At 32.7% G+C, this 15412-nt stretch overlaps 2 protein-coding genes across 2 annotated transcripts in view; one reads left to right on the top strand and one right to left on the bottom strand.

Annotated features, from left to right (window-relative positions):
- LOC107639407 (NADPH-dependent aldo-keto reductase, chloroplastic-like) overlaps positions 1-6139 on the top strand; it is a 52562-nt gene extending 46423 nt beyond the window's left edge. Inside the window, exons 5-8 of the mRNA XM_021121237.1 lie at positions 4886-4973; positions 5075-5350; positions 5465-5710; positions 5823-6139. Coding sequence (XP_020976896.1) covers positions 4886-4973; positions 5075-5350; positions 5465-5710; positions 5823-5909 — 697 coding nt within the window. The 3' untranslated portion in view covers positions 5910-6139. The remainder of the gene's footprint in view (positions 1-4885; positions 4974-5074; positions 5351-5464; positions 5711-5822) is intronic.
- Positions 8653-12220, bottom strand: LOC107639406 (uncharacterized protein At2g39795, mitochondrial). Its single transcript, XM_016342892.2, has 3 exons — positions 11870-12220; positions 9137-9465; positions 8653-9037 (listed from the first exon to the last, which is right to left on the bottom strand). The coding sequence occupies exons 1-3, from the start codon at positions 12137-12139 to the stop codon at positions 8878-8880; spliced, it is 759 nt and encodes a 252-aa protein (XP_016198378.1). The 5' UTR covers positions 12140-12220; the 3' UTR covers positions 8653-8877.

Genomic DNA, 15412 nt, shown 5'->3' with positions numbered 1-15412 from the left:
ACTAAGGATTCAGATTTTAGTCCACTTGACCAAATATAATCCTACCTTGACCCTAACCCCATTACAACCCTTAAAAGACCTCTTGATATGTGTATTTGTGCATTAAATTTTTGTTGATGGTAGAAGAAGAGCAAGCCTTAGAAAGCAAGGTTAGTAGAGAATTGAGAGAATCAAACCTTAAACACTTGAGTGATTAGAGTGTATACACTTCTGGTGAGGGTTCGATGCTCGATTCTTTGTTTCCGGCTTTTACGAGCTTTCTTCTTGCAAGTCTATTTGTACTTCATTTTATGATTTGAATTAGTGAGATCCAATTTATGTTTGTTCTTGGAGAATTTTATTTACTTTTAACCAAGTAGGTAAAAGCATTTTGCATTTAGTTGTATTCATATAGATAGGTTGCATTTCATAAATTCTACCATCCCTCTTCACTCCTTTATACTTCTCTTGAGCTTAGCATGAGGACATGCTAATGTTTAAGTGTGGGGAGAATGATAAACCACTATTTTGCGGTTTATTTTGTATTGAATTGAGCGGATTTTATCCATTATTCTCACAATTATTCATATAATTCGCATGTTTTACATTTTCCTTCCTAATTTTGTGCTATGATTGAAAACATGCTTCTTTGGCCTTAAATTCGCTAATTTTAATCTTCTCTTATTACCATTCGATGCCATGATATGTTTGTTAAGTGTTTTCAGGGTTTAGAGGGCAGGAATGGCTTAGAGGATGGAAAGGAAGCATGCAAAAGTGGAAGGAATCCAAGAAATTGAAAGTTTTAGAATCTGGTACTGGAGCAGGAAGGAGGAATCATTCATTCACTTTTCATTCACACAGTTATTAGGTTTTAGATGTAGTTTTCTAGAGAGAGAGGCTCTCTCTTCTCTCTAGATTTTAGGGTTTTTAGTTTTATTTCTTCTCTAATTCATATTTTCATCTTATTTTAATTTAGTTTCTATTCTACATTTTATTATTCTAGCATCTTAGTTTATTTTCTCTTGTTGACGTCCTTACTTTCCCAATTTAATTTATGAACTCTTCATGTTAGATTCAATTTCCTTTTTAATGCAATTTGAGGTATTTCGTATTTATTGCTTCTTTCTTCATTTGTTATTATTGATTCCTTGCAATTGTTGGTCTTAGATTTTACATGCTCTTATTACTTTTCTATGCTTTTATTTTGCGCCTTCCAAGTGTTTGATAAAATGCTTGGTTAGATTTTAAATTGGATTCTTGTATTCTTAGCTTGGATTGAGTAATTTGGAGACTTTTGAATTGTCAAAGTCTCTTGTTGGTAGTTGATTGAAAGTTGCTAGTTGGCTTGAACTTCACTAACTCTAGTCTTTGATTAGGATTTGTGAACTCAAGTTGATTTGCTCACTTGACTTTCCTTCAATTGTTAGAGATTAACTAAGTGAGATTGCAATTACCATCACAATTGACAATGATAATGAGGATAGGAATTCCAAGTCTCAACCCTTGCTAAGACTTTTCTTAGTTGTTAGTTATTTTCTTGTTATCTACATTCCTTGCTTATTAAATTCAAAACCCAAAAAGATACAATCTCATAACCAATGATAAACATAGTTCCCTGTAATTCCTTGAAAGACGACCCGAGCTCTAGATACTTCGGTTAATTTTATTGGGTTTGCTTAAGTGACAAATAATTTAAACATTGACCGAGGATAATTTGTTGGTTTAGAACTATACTTGCAGCACGATATTTTTGTGAAAATCTTTACCGACATTTTTTCTCTGTCAGGTAGTTCTAGTAGAACTCGTTCGTATGGTGGCTAGGTGAAGAACACACACCGTGACAGAGGTGGGAAGGTTCCATATTGGTGCGGTTGTGGGTTGCGTCCTATTCTTCGATGGTCTAGGACGGATTCTAATCCAGAGAGACCATTTTTTGGATGCCCTAACTATAATGTGAGTTGGTTGAATTGTTACAACTTGATTATGTGTCTTATTTCTCAAATTCTTTTTGGTTTTGTAGTTGTTCTTCCTCTCATTTTTTTTAGATTTTTCTTGTTGTAGACTGCCGGTAAGAGATGGTGTGATTTTTTTAAATGGGCAGATGTTGAAGAAGAAGAAGAAATCATAGTTGAAGACCATTGAAAAATATCTCTGGGATGGAAAATTAGTGTAGTTGATGCTAAAATTAAAATCTTAAAAATGTGGAATATTATGTTGTCTGTGTTTGTCATTATTTTTGAATTTGTGACTATAGCTTATGGATTATGTGGGATGAAATATATGTAAATGTGAGATCAGTTATGTGAATGAAACATTGTTATGTGTTTGATGATAAAATAGAAATGAAATTTTATGTTCTCTTGGGTAATGATGTATCCTGTGAAAGTTGTTTAAAACTAAGATTATATGAAAGAGGAGGTATAAAATTTGACAAAATAAGTTATTAAAAACAAAAGATAGTCATTCATTTAGTAACTCATAGTCATTAATCATTATCAATATTACAGTATTAGCAATAATAGTATCTGTAACATATCACAATACCCTACATAACACAATTTTAGAATATCCTAAGCCAAACAAATTATCCTACGTAACAGAGTATCAAAATATCAAAAAATCATAGTTTGATCAAATGCTCTCTACAAAATATGTCCTACACAACTTCTAGTCAACATTACAAATCGTTTTCCATCTTGTTGTTGGTGGTTTGATGTCCGGGGTAGGGACGAATTTCATAAACTTTGCCAAGCGTGCATCTGTCCCAGAACTTGTTCCTTGCATTGGGTCCATCTTGAAAGTTATTTTCCTCTTAGATTGCAACTTGTCAGGCCTTGTCACCTGTTGTGGAGGTGGAGGTGGGTCTGATAGAGGGACCAAGTGAAATTATTAACAGAATTAGTGACCAATACAACCCAATAAAACCAATCAATATATAATCAAATAGAGTGAATCAATTGGATCTAACCAACATTTAATTGTGTATTATAAACCAATACAAACCAGTCAACAGTAAATTCTCATCCAGCCCAATCAATTCATAAGTGTGATCATTGTCGTAAACCAAACTGCCATTTAGTTTGGTGACAAAACTACCTCCATGATGATACACAATCGTTATACCATCATCCATCTACAAATAAGATTAAAAAAAGACACAATGGTTAAAAACAACACTAACTTCAATATATTGAAAACAGTAATTTAGATTACAGACATTTCAATTGGGGCCTAGTTTCAATATATTAAATAAGGAGTAATTACCCAAATCAGTCCCCAAGGATTTTAGAATCGGACATTTTAGTCCCCAAGAAAAATTAATACACAGATCAATCCTTAAGATTTTACTCCGGCAGACAAATCAGTTCCTAGTTCATTTTTTGGCAGAGTAATTACACAGATCAGTCCCTAAAGATTTTAAAAACAGACATTTTAGTCCCCAAGAAAAACTAATGTACAAATCAATCCCCAAGAAAAACAAAGAGAAACGTTGGGGATTGATTTGTACATTAATTTTTCTTGGGGACTAAAATGTCCATTTTTAAAATCTTTGGGGACTGATCTGGGTAATTACTTTGCCGGAAAATGAATTGGGGACTAATTTGTCTGTCGGAGTAAAATCTTGAGAATTAATTTGTATATTAATTTTTCTTAGGGACTAAAATGTTCTATTTTAAAATTTTTGGAACTGATTTGGGTAATTACTCTTAAATAAGTTAATCAATCAAAATGCTCTCACAATCATTTAAAAAAAAAAAGAAGTATTAAAAATTTTGAATTCTAAAGTAGAGTATTTTATTATGTATCAAACAAGTAATTTATATTGCAAAGTGAAAAGAGTACATTCATTATGCAATCCTTTGACATCCAACATAGAGGTAGAGACACTATAACTATGTATAGGTCAATAGGTACATTCATTATGCACCACTATGTGTCTGCTACCCTATAGAATGGACCTTTCATGCTACTTACTTGGATTTCTTAAATTGTTATATGTATATATCTGTCCTTTCCTTCTTTCCACTAACTGATTTTATATTTTTGCACCATGCTTTCTCAAGTTCCATGCTTGCATTGACGGAGACTCTGGACTAGAGTGGTTTTATATTTTTGCACCATGCTTTCTCAAGTTCTATGCTTGCATTGATGGAGACTCTGGACTAGAGTGAAAAATAATATCAAATTTAATATGCAAAGTATTGGGATGCAATCAATCTTTAGAAGAATTTATACTCCCAATTTTATTATTTTTTTTTCTAATGTCAAACTCTCAGTATGAGAGATTTGAAAGTGAAATTTTTTTGAGTTATGAAGAATCAATAACTGTTTAAATGGAATTAAAAGATTCAATTGACTACAGCTAAAAACATACAAAGAAAAATAAACCCTAGCATGTAAGAATCCTACCATCACCAACAACCATAATCAACCAATATCTCCCAAAGATTCACCGATGAAGTAGAGCGAAAAAACGAAAAACAAACCTCAACTAACATTTTGCAAAAAACAGAGCATTGTATGTTGAGAGCAACGAAACCTGTTTTTGAAAAAATTGTGATTCCTAAGTACTTCGTCTTCACTATGGGGGCGAAACCAGTGAAAGAACCTTCAAACCTCAATTATAACGACAATAATGATTCTTTTTTTACTAGACATATACGAGAGGAAGAGGAGGAAAAAGAAGGGTCAATTGGGGTTTCACTTTTGATGTGGTTAACGTTTGGGTTTTTGTTTAACCCCCCTCATGTCAGACAACATCGTTTCTGAGTATTTCCTGCGCCAAGCGTTAAACGGCGTCGTTTAGACAGTGCCAAGTTTCATTCAAAATTGTCAGGTCAGTTTTTCGGTGACGAACCTGCAACTCACTTGGGATTTTATTTTATTGTGTTTTTATTCCATATAGGACTAGTGACTGTGCACCTGAAGATGTATCAAAGGCATTGACTAGGACTCTGGAAGATCTGCAGCTTGACTACATTGATCTATATCTTGTATGGTTCTTGATTTCGAACTTAGCCCTGGAACGCTGCTGAAACTAAAAGCTTCCTTTATGAAATGGGCTGATCTTGATCTTGAGAGTATTTTGTCACAGATGCATTGGCCGTTCAGGACAAAGCCAGGTTCACGAGGTTGGGCTCCCGAGATCATGGCTCCATTGTGTCTTCCAGAGACATGGAATGCAATGGAAGGTTTATATGCCTCCGGTCAGGCACGGGCAATTGGGGTGAGCAACTTTTCCACCAAGAAGCTTCAAGACATGCTCCAATACGCTAAGGTTCTGCCAGCAGTTAACCAAGTCGAGTGCCACCCCGTGTGGCAACAACCTGCTCTTCACAATTTCTGCAAATCCACCGGTGTTCATCTCACAGTACTTTTCTTCCCATCTTGTAACTTTATTTGTATGTTTAAAGGGTCTATTCCCTGTGATTTTGTTAACAACAAAAACATAAAACATAAAACATAAAATGCTGTTTATATTCAGGCATATTCACCTTTAGGCTCTCCTGGGTCATGGATAAAGGGGGAAGTCTTGAAGGAACCAGTGTTGATTGATATTGCAAAACAACTTAACAAGACTCCGGCACAAGTAGCTCTTCGCTGGGGAATCCAAAGTGGTCACAGCGTTCTTCCGAAGAGTGTCAATGAATCTAGGATCAAGGAGAACCTTAGCTTATTTGATTGGTCCATCCCTCCCGAGCTCTTCTCAAAATTCTCAGAGATTCATCAGGTTTGAATTCCTCTGAAAAGTGAAAACATACGAACTAATCATTCCTGTGACATGTTTTCAAGAAGTTGTCTGTTTTACTACAATTTTCTCATTCCTTTTATGTGTGATGCAGCAACGGTTACTTCGCGGGGACACTGCGGTGCACGAAACCTGTAGTCCCTACAAAAGTCTTGAAGAGTTGTGGGATGGAGAAATATGAAGTGCAATTTCTTTTCTGTGTTATAGAAGTATAGGATGTAATTTTAACAGTGTCTTCTTACTAATGCAAATTGTGGTAATGTCCTTTCTTGTAGTAATCTTTATCTTGTTAAAAACAATCAACCCTTGTTCCTAGGGGTTTTCACAGATGAACAACAGATCAAAATTGTTTCATTCTTTATTTGGTTGAGACATTAAGCAATCCTTTTGTATAATGAGTTATTGTTATTTTAAGTTATTTTGGTTGAGACATTAAGCAATCCTTTCATATGCATCGAACATCGATTATAGTTAAAATAATCTGCATTATAAGAAAGTATAGAGAACCAAGTTTTAGGTAGTCAATATTAACCAATTTTAGAGTTTAAATTTATAATTTAGAAATTAGAGTCAAGGGTTTATGATTGAGGATTTACAATTTAAGAAATTAATTTTAAAAAAGTTGGTCCCTAGCATTACTCATAACAATTTTAGCAACTAAATAAAAAGTTAATAGTCAAAATTGTCTCTGCGTTAATAAAAGCTGACGTGACAGTTAAGTTATATTTCTGGATTTTTTTAGGATACTGGGCCAACAAAAACCCAAAACACTATTAGCAAACGGGTCATCCAACACCCACCTGACCCGAAACCTAACTACACCCCTGATCTTTCGTAATCAACTCCTGCAGCTTGGCATTCTTCCATTGCTGCCGTTCCAAGCTCGAACTTTGGCTGCCCACAAACTAGGGGTGCACATGGGCCAGGATAAAACCAGGTTTGTCCTAACCCAGACTCGATCCTAAATATACATTGGGTCTATTTTTTAGATTCCAACCCGACTCTAGACCCGATGAAACCTAAATATTTCGGGTTATAATTATACCGGGACCAAATCGGGTGAAAACCAGGCCTTTAAATCTCTAACAATAATTTACAAAGAAATTTATTTATGATGTACTTATTTATAAAGAAAAAACTTGTCCTTGAGAAGTTGATATCCATATTTAAACTTAAATTTGTCTATAAATTCTAATTTGACTTTGATCTATTTTTTAATTCAACAAGTGTGGTTAAAAATAAAATAAGCTTACACTTAATATAACATAATATTAAAATTAATTTAAAACATATATACCTTTTTGAGACTGGGTTCGTGTTGACCCAAACCCGATCCTAAATAATGATCAAGTCTATTTTTAAAACAGTACATTTTGAAGGTACAATACAAAAGTTGGTATGTGATAATGCCCTCATACTAGATATATATCCAAATTAAATACTAATATAAAATAGAATCATCAAAAAATATATATATAAATATATAATAGTTGATTTTGGTATATCTAGTATTTTTGGTGATCATGTTAGTATACTTATAGCTGAGTCTTGGATCCATTTTTCTAGCATGCTGCTTTTTTTAATAAAATTTTCAACCATCTAATACTCTCTTCAATTATGCATAGCAGTAGCTCATTTAATCGTGTTATATATTTGTTAATTTAATTAAAGAATAATTCCACAATTCCACTTATTTGTTCTTTTATTCTTCAGGGTCCTTATTAGAGAATTTCATAGCAACGATAACTAGTTTTCCTCCATTATTGATCTCGGAAATGAAGATGTCATGGGTTCAATGTTAATTCAAAATGAAGAACTACTATTCTGGAAATACAACAAAAAGCATGGCATTTTTGTAATTTTGTTCCGCAGATCATATTTTTGTAATCTTTTTTTTTTGGTAAAACATATTTTGTAATTTTATAGAATAGAGTAGTGTAACTCTTGGTCAAGACAGCATAGCCAACATAAAGTTCACCTACAAAGTATGTATGTAACTTTTACCAGTCTTATTCTCAAGAACTATTAACCATACTCTCGGTTGTTTGAGTTTTAGTCATTGCAGATGAATCTTGTGCATAGAAGCAAATCAATGAAGAGTAAATATCGTTTTTGTTCTCAATGTTTAAAGTAAGTTCTAAAGTTGTCTCAAACGTTTAATAAGTTTATTGTTAAAAACTTTCTTTATCGGTGGTGATTAAATAGAAAAAGACCATTGCTGAAAATTATGCCTCAGAAAAAGAAAAAGTAATTGCAGTACGAAAACCTTTTAAAGAAAAAAAATAGCATCGATCAAAAAATGAAATAAGATTACATTAATATTGATGATATTTGTATTAGTGATGATAATAGTAGAAGAGATAATGATGGTGATAAAATATGATTACATAATGAAAATAATAGAGATAGAAGTAATAATAATGAGGATGAAAAAAATGGTGGTAATAGTGGTAAATTATATTGTTGAAAAGAACATTGTGAGGGGGTTTAAATCTCTCACAAATTACAAATAAAACTCCCACAATCTTTATTTTGCTACTATTTATTAACAAATTTCTTAATAGAAAATCGTATTGTCCTAAAATAAAAAAAATTGAGGGCCAAATGTCATTTTTTTTTAACAAGAGAGATTTTGTCCTTCATGAAAATAGACAAAGACCGAATTAGGTCTTTACTCTAATTTTAAAACATTAGAAATTTAAATAGGACAATTTAAACATATGAACAACTTTAGAACTTATCTCAAACATTAAAGATAAAAACAATACTTTACTCAATCAATGAATTAAGGCCATGATGAATGGAAGAATGACATGAAAAAGATGGTTTACCAATGGGAGAACTACCCATAACAAATGGCATATAACAAATCATCATTTATTTTTCTTTTAGAAACATGTTATGTTTTTGTTTTTTTATTTTTAAACAAATGGGAGAACCACCCATACACTATTTCATTTAAGGGTGAAATTTTAAGTATAATAACAATGGTGACCAATAATAAGGTCTATCAAAATTGTTAGTCCAGTAATCCACAGTACTTCTCATCCCATCATGATACACGAAGAAACATGCTAATGTTCCACCTAAATTTAACAAGGGATCTATCATCTTTTGATTGCCCTTTAAACAGTAACTCATTTCTAAAATCATTGCTCAACAAAGTTCTTAAGGCTCTTCAGCCACCCCAAGTATTCCTTGTTGTCTTTACTAAACATGTATTCCTGCAAGAAATTTGTTGTGCTGGGCTTGATTCCCCGGATCTCAAGATACTTGTGAAAAGCCTTTTGCAGATTTTCATCCAAATCACTGTAAGAAATAATGGAGTGGATATGTTAAAGGGAAGGGAAGAGAAAAGGAACATTATACGGTAAATAAGAAATAATAAAATATTAATAAAATGCTTACGTGAATTCTGGTCCCTCGTATGCAAGCTGGTCCTCAGATTCATTGAGATTCTTCACTGACAAGCTATCAATGGTAATCTCATCAGGGAAAGCCGTCACTCCAAACTCGAGACACACTCCATTTCCTTTGAAGACACTCACAACTAAAGGAATGCTAGATTCACTACTCTTCTCTCCTTCATCATCATCCTCCTCGTTTCCCTCAAGTGCTACATTAGGGATGTCAACTTGAACCTTAATAGTTTCATCTTGGTATTGTCTCTTAAGTTGTATGGTTCTTTCTCCAGGATTGTCTTCGATTTCAAAAGGAAAATCATCCGGGATTTCAACCTGAGAAAGGTATACAAGAACCAATATGACTGCAATACCAAACGCAACTCATTTGTATAGAAAGAACCAATGAATGATCTTTATAGCAGCTCCTCAATGCATGTTGACAAAACTATTTTGGAAGTATTAATTAAAGAACGGATGACACCAAACTAATCATAGCATACAAATTATGGATGAAAAAGAGAAAAAATGAAGCAGAAAGAAAGAATAGTCAAAATTATTTACCAAAATACGTGTGTGTCTATATATACAAAAATATAAGCAAAATACAAGGGATTATATTGTGATAAGAAGCTGAGTTGGATGTCCATTAATATATGGGTGGCTCAGTTTCTCAATGAAAGAAATTTTTGTTCTTCAATAAATGAAGTGTGGAAAAATAATGTTCTATATGTGTATAAATAGAGGCTTATGACATACATCAATAACAACTATAATCTTCTCTCTCTTTTATATTATTCTCTCTCTCTTCGTATATAATATTAGTAAATATATTAATCATCTTTATATTGAGATAGTAATTATAGTGAATATTGTTATTTAAGTATACCTCTTTATTTTATTTATTTATTTTTTTACAATACGTTATCAGCACGAGACTCTATCAAATTTTAAGAAGACTTCAGGTAATAAATTTTTATTATGTCGAAACTCTCTCATATTGAATTTAATGCTCTTGATATATCTGGAAACAATTATTTATCATGGATAATAGATGCTGAAATCCATCTTGATTCAATGGATCTTGGAGATACCATTAAGGCTGAAAATAATGCATCCCAGAAGGATAAAGCCAAAACCATGATTTTTCTTCGTCGTCATCTTGATGAAGGATTGAAAAATGAATATCTCACATTAAAAGATCCTGCAGATCTTTGGAAAGACCTTGAAGAAAGGTATAATCATTAGAAAATTGTGATACTTCCTCAAGCCCGATATGAATGGACGCACTTGCGTTTACAAGATTTTAAATCTATAAATGAATATAATTCTGCAATGTTTCGAATCACCTCACAAATGAAATTATGTGGGAAAAAGATAACTGACTATGAAGCACAGACACTTCGCTGAGTTATCGTGTCCGCGTGTCGGACACATTTCGGACACGACACTCACCGACACTCGTCCGACACGCGTGTCTGCTGTGTCCAACCGTGTCTTAATAAAAAATAAAAAATTCTTCTCCGGACACGTCTGGACGCACCTAAATACCATCACGTGTCCACATGTCCAGTATTATTCTTAACATATATTCTTAAAATAAATTTAGATATAGTATATATTATTATTTATTAAAACAAAAAAATATTTTAAATACTTGATATAATTAAAAACAAGACATTAAACATTTTAATTTATATTTTAATATCAATAAAATATCAAAATATCATTACAATTTATCTAAAAAATACTTTATATTTTATATATATGTGTGTCCCCATGTCATATATGATTTTAAAATTCGCGTGTCAACGTGTCCCGTGTCGTGTCGTGTCCCGTGTCCGTGTCAGTGTCCGTGCATCATAGGAGAAAACCAATAAAGAAAACAACCAACCGATGTTCATCCTGATTTTCACATGATAAGATAGCAGAGGTTGAAGTTGCATAAGCAATATATTTCTAATATACCCACAAATAAGGTTATTGGATCCGGTCACAACATAGTTCATAGGGTAACTGGTATGTAACTAAAACCAGCAGAATTCCATCACCTATCTACACATACAAGTCAAACATACAAATGAATTAAAGACAGTACCACAACGTGGGGCGCTCAGTTTAAATACTGGAAGCAGAATATTTTGAGAAATATAATATAGGATAAGATCAGCATAATTTGAGAAAAGATATTAGCTTTGAAAATTTTGTCAAACAATGATCTTAGCTTATTAAGAGACAGAACGAAATGCAACCAACTCCTAATTATGTGTAAAAAGGACCATCATGAGTTGTTAATAACAACAATAATTTGAATTCTTAAATCTAAACTATTCCAATTCTTTCATTCAAATTACAAGTGATACCTTAGCTTCTTAACAAGTAGATATATGATATATGCATACTATGCAATTCTAGGATTCCATTTCCTATGCCTTTTCCAATGTCATGTTACAATCATTTTCTTTTTCAAACAAATTGACAGGCCAAAAGCAACAAAGCTAATACTACTTGAATACACATCTACCTAACATTCTTACTAATCAACAATAACGAAAAAGCAGTGATTAAATAAATAAAGAAAACACTTCAGAGGGGAAAATGCAACGGCTAAGCTGAAGATACTAACTTTAAAGAAAGCAACACCTATTATTCAGTGCAAAGAAGAAAATTAATAATTAATAAAAGGGGATGAACTTAATTGTTCACCACAAAGGAACAAACGAGAATCGAGAAAATTTACATGCTGTGATTGGTTATCATCGTAGGCGCATTTGATCTCAGATTCAAGGACTTGAACGAGGTTTTCATCGGCACTTGTTTTCGTCGCAAAGCTGTTAGCGACGCGAAGAGAAGGAGCTACAACAGTACGAGTGGCTGTCTGTCCGCTGAGCAAGACGCCAGCGGAGAGAACGCTGTGGAAGGTTCTGGAAGAGGATGGCGCCGTAGTACGGCGGAGAGCCAGGGGGATCACGGCGGAGGAAGCACGGCGTAGCGCGGTGTACATGGCCATTTGAGAGCTGGGGTTTGGACAGAGTAGAGGAGCAAAACGAGTAAAAGAGGGTTTAGGGTTTTAGGGTGTCACGCTTGGACTTGCAATTTATATACCCGTTACTTTTCTTTCGGGTTTTTTTTTTAAAAGATAAAGTACTTTTTACTGTCGATGCTAAAAGTGGATTGGACAACACTTTTTTATTTTAATATGGAAAAGAGATTGGTGTGATTAACATATATAATATTAAAAAATTATGTAAAAAATTATATAATGTAAAATGCATTACAAAAATATACTAATAAAGAATATATTTTAAAGTACAAAAAATATATATGTACTTTTTATTAACGAAGTGGTCGATTCCTCATTCATAAAATTCATCGATAATAAAATTTGTGTCAAATTTTTCTGCAATTTTCTTTTCAATATAATTAAAAACAATTAACAAGAAATTTATATTTCATTTTGTTTCTAAATTATTCTTCACAATATTCATAACTAAAAAAGAACTCTTAGTAGTTGAAACGGAAAAAAATTATACCAAATAAATCAAGAAGGACGCTCACAAGAAAAAAAAAATCTACTTTATGGGAATTGAAAAATTTTATTTAATTAAAAAATATTAGTAATAATATCTTTTCATATTTTTTTAATATTATTACTTACTTTTTAGATATTAGAAATCATTAATATTTATGTTAGACTGGATTTTTATTTATATTAGACTAAATACTAAATAAATTTTAAAAAAAATTAAATCGTACTTAATAACTTATTACTATTAATCTTTTTTTAAAAAAGTTGGGGCCGAGGCCTCCACTCCCCCCACCCCGCGCGCGTAAGTCTGTCCCTGGGTGTGATACGGTGTTATGAAGAATATGGGTGCTTTATCTGCATGTAGTATCAGGAATATAGAAATCGGACAGAAAAAATTCGTTAAAAGAATTCGAACAATTCGATTAGGGGACACAAATCAGACTGTCCGATTTGTGTGTTCCTTCCCCCTAGAACAGTGCTCCCTTCCTTCCCCCCTAGAACAGTGCTCCCTTATACCAACATGCTTCCCCAGCACTAACTCACTCCCTCAGTTTCCTTGAATCCCACCAGCAGCTAACTTTTTCTCTTTTTCTTCGTTTTCAGCCTCCAGAAACTCATTCTTCTTTATGCAAGTTGAAGAAAAAATTGAAAATGTCAAAGAAACAAAATTGTAAAGATGTTGATCGTTTATTGTAGTTGAGGTTTTAATAAAGTGAAATATTATTAGTTAAATAAAAATTAGATTTATTTATTAGTGGTTATTATTAGTAAAGTAGTTTGTTGTTAATGATATAGGAATTATGTATGATTACATAAATAAATAATTATGTAATTTAATGTTCAATTGGAAACAAAATGAGTAAAATATGTATGATAATAGTATCGTAATTTTAAAAATTAAAAATTATTTGAAATAATTTATAGGATTGTTAATTAAATTTTTTCAATAATGATAGTTAATTAATTGATAAGTTTGTCGTCCATGGTAATTACTAAATTTGGTATTTAACAAAAAGTTTAGCATGAGATTAATAAATTAGTTGCTATAGTTAGAAAATTATTATATTTTAGTAGTAAATTAGTAATTGTTAATGATTTTAATAATAATTTGATATGCTTTTGTAGAGTTTACGGATGTTGACATGTGATCACCATTTTCCCTTTGGATCGGTACAATGATAGGAGGGAAGAGCATTTACGATCTACTGGTTTTTATCATGCGTTCCAGATTGGAGTAGTCCAATGTCAGAAAACATTGGTAAATGCTCTAGTCGAAAGGTGGCACACAGACAAACATACCTTTCACCTTCCAGTTGGTGAATGTGCTGTGACACTGGAAGACGTGGCTATAATTCGTACGATACTTTCCAACCTCCAAATATTTTTTTTCACCGCCTTTTGCTTAGCCAACCATGCTTTTCGATAGCTGATGGTGTAATTGAACTTCGACTGTACTTCTACAATAACTGACTAACTGACTTCACCTTTATGGAGGGGTCAGCCTCAACCAACAGCTTTATTGCTTCTGCAATTGTACTCGAATCCAGTTTCAAATGATCCTAAGAAATGGTGGCTCTGGTACAAGTGTGACCACCATTATACCTTCTTATAACCCAACAGTACTTTCTGCTGATCATGCTAATCCTGATCAGCCAATCACAACCTGACCCATACTGTGTACACTTGGCATAAAATGTCAACGGCTCTGACTCATACACCCGATAGTCTACACCTCATCGAATGGTATAATCTTTCATTGCCATAATAACAGCTTTTCTGGAACTAAATTCCATTCCCACAGCAAATAAAAGTAAATCACTACATTACTATTAACATAAATAAACTTTAGATCAAGTTATTATCTAGATTTTAACAAAATAAAAACATAATCAAATAACAACATAAATAAATACTAATTAGTAAATACTAATTAATTTTTACCTAAATTAATAACTAACTAAAAAGATTATTATCTTAAATTCAACTAAACAAACACCCAAAGAAATGCTAATTAATATAGGCAATCACGTACCTGTATTCATATATTCTGAAAACTCGGGAGCATGCATGGCTTCCAAATCCAAAACTCGCATAAAAGATGGCTCCTCAAATGGATGTTTGTTTGCGAGTGCATTTGCCACTTCTGTCACATTTGGAGCCATAGTGCCGTCACCTTGATCTTTGTCTCTGTCTGGACCAACAACTTCATAATTACTTTCAAACTCTTCTTCACTGTCACTGTTGTAATCTTTCTGTTCAATATTCCGGTCGGCTTCCGATTGTTCAAACTCAATATACAACTCAATAAACGATATCCGGGCGCGACTTTCAATGTACATTGAAAACATCTCTTGCATACTCGCTTCATCAGTTACATATTTCGTTTCAAATTGAACGAATCCACCAAATTCTGGTATTGGATATCTGTATAAAATACATGATATTTTTCTTGACACTTCAGAATGTATCTTCTCACAAATCACACCTTTTAGTTCTTCAAATGAGATTGTGAATGGAATAACAATGTCTAATGAATTTTCACAAATAAATTTCACTTCTTCATATGTTTGTAACAAAATCTGACCGAAATAATATACCTTTAGTAAAACTCTATCATCCATTTTTCTCCCTTATATAAATATGAACTTCACTATCAAATTTTTTTCCTCATCCGAAATAACAGAGAAGGAGAAACTGAGGGAAGAAGAAGAAAATAAGTAGAAGAAGAAGGTGATGAGAGGATCTGTGAATCCG

This window comes from Arachis ipaensis, chromosome B04, assembly GCF_000816755.2.
Source record: "Arachis ipaensis cultivar K30076 chromosome B04, Araip1.1, whole genome shotgun sequence".
NCBI classification, from domain to species: Eukaryota; Viridiplantae; Streptophyta; class Magnoliopsida; order Fabales; family Fabaceae; genus Arachis; species Arachis ipaensis.
Note: the sequence above shows the minus strand (reverse complement) of the source record. Positions and strands in the feature narration are given on the sequence as shown.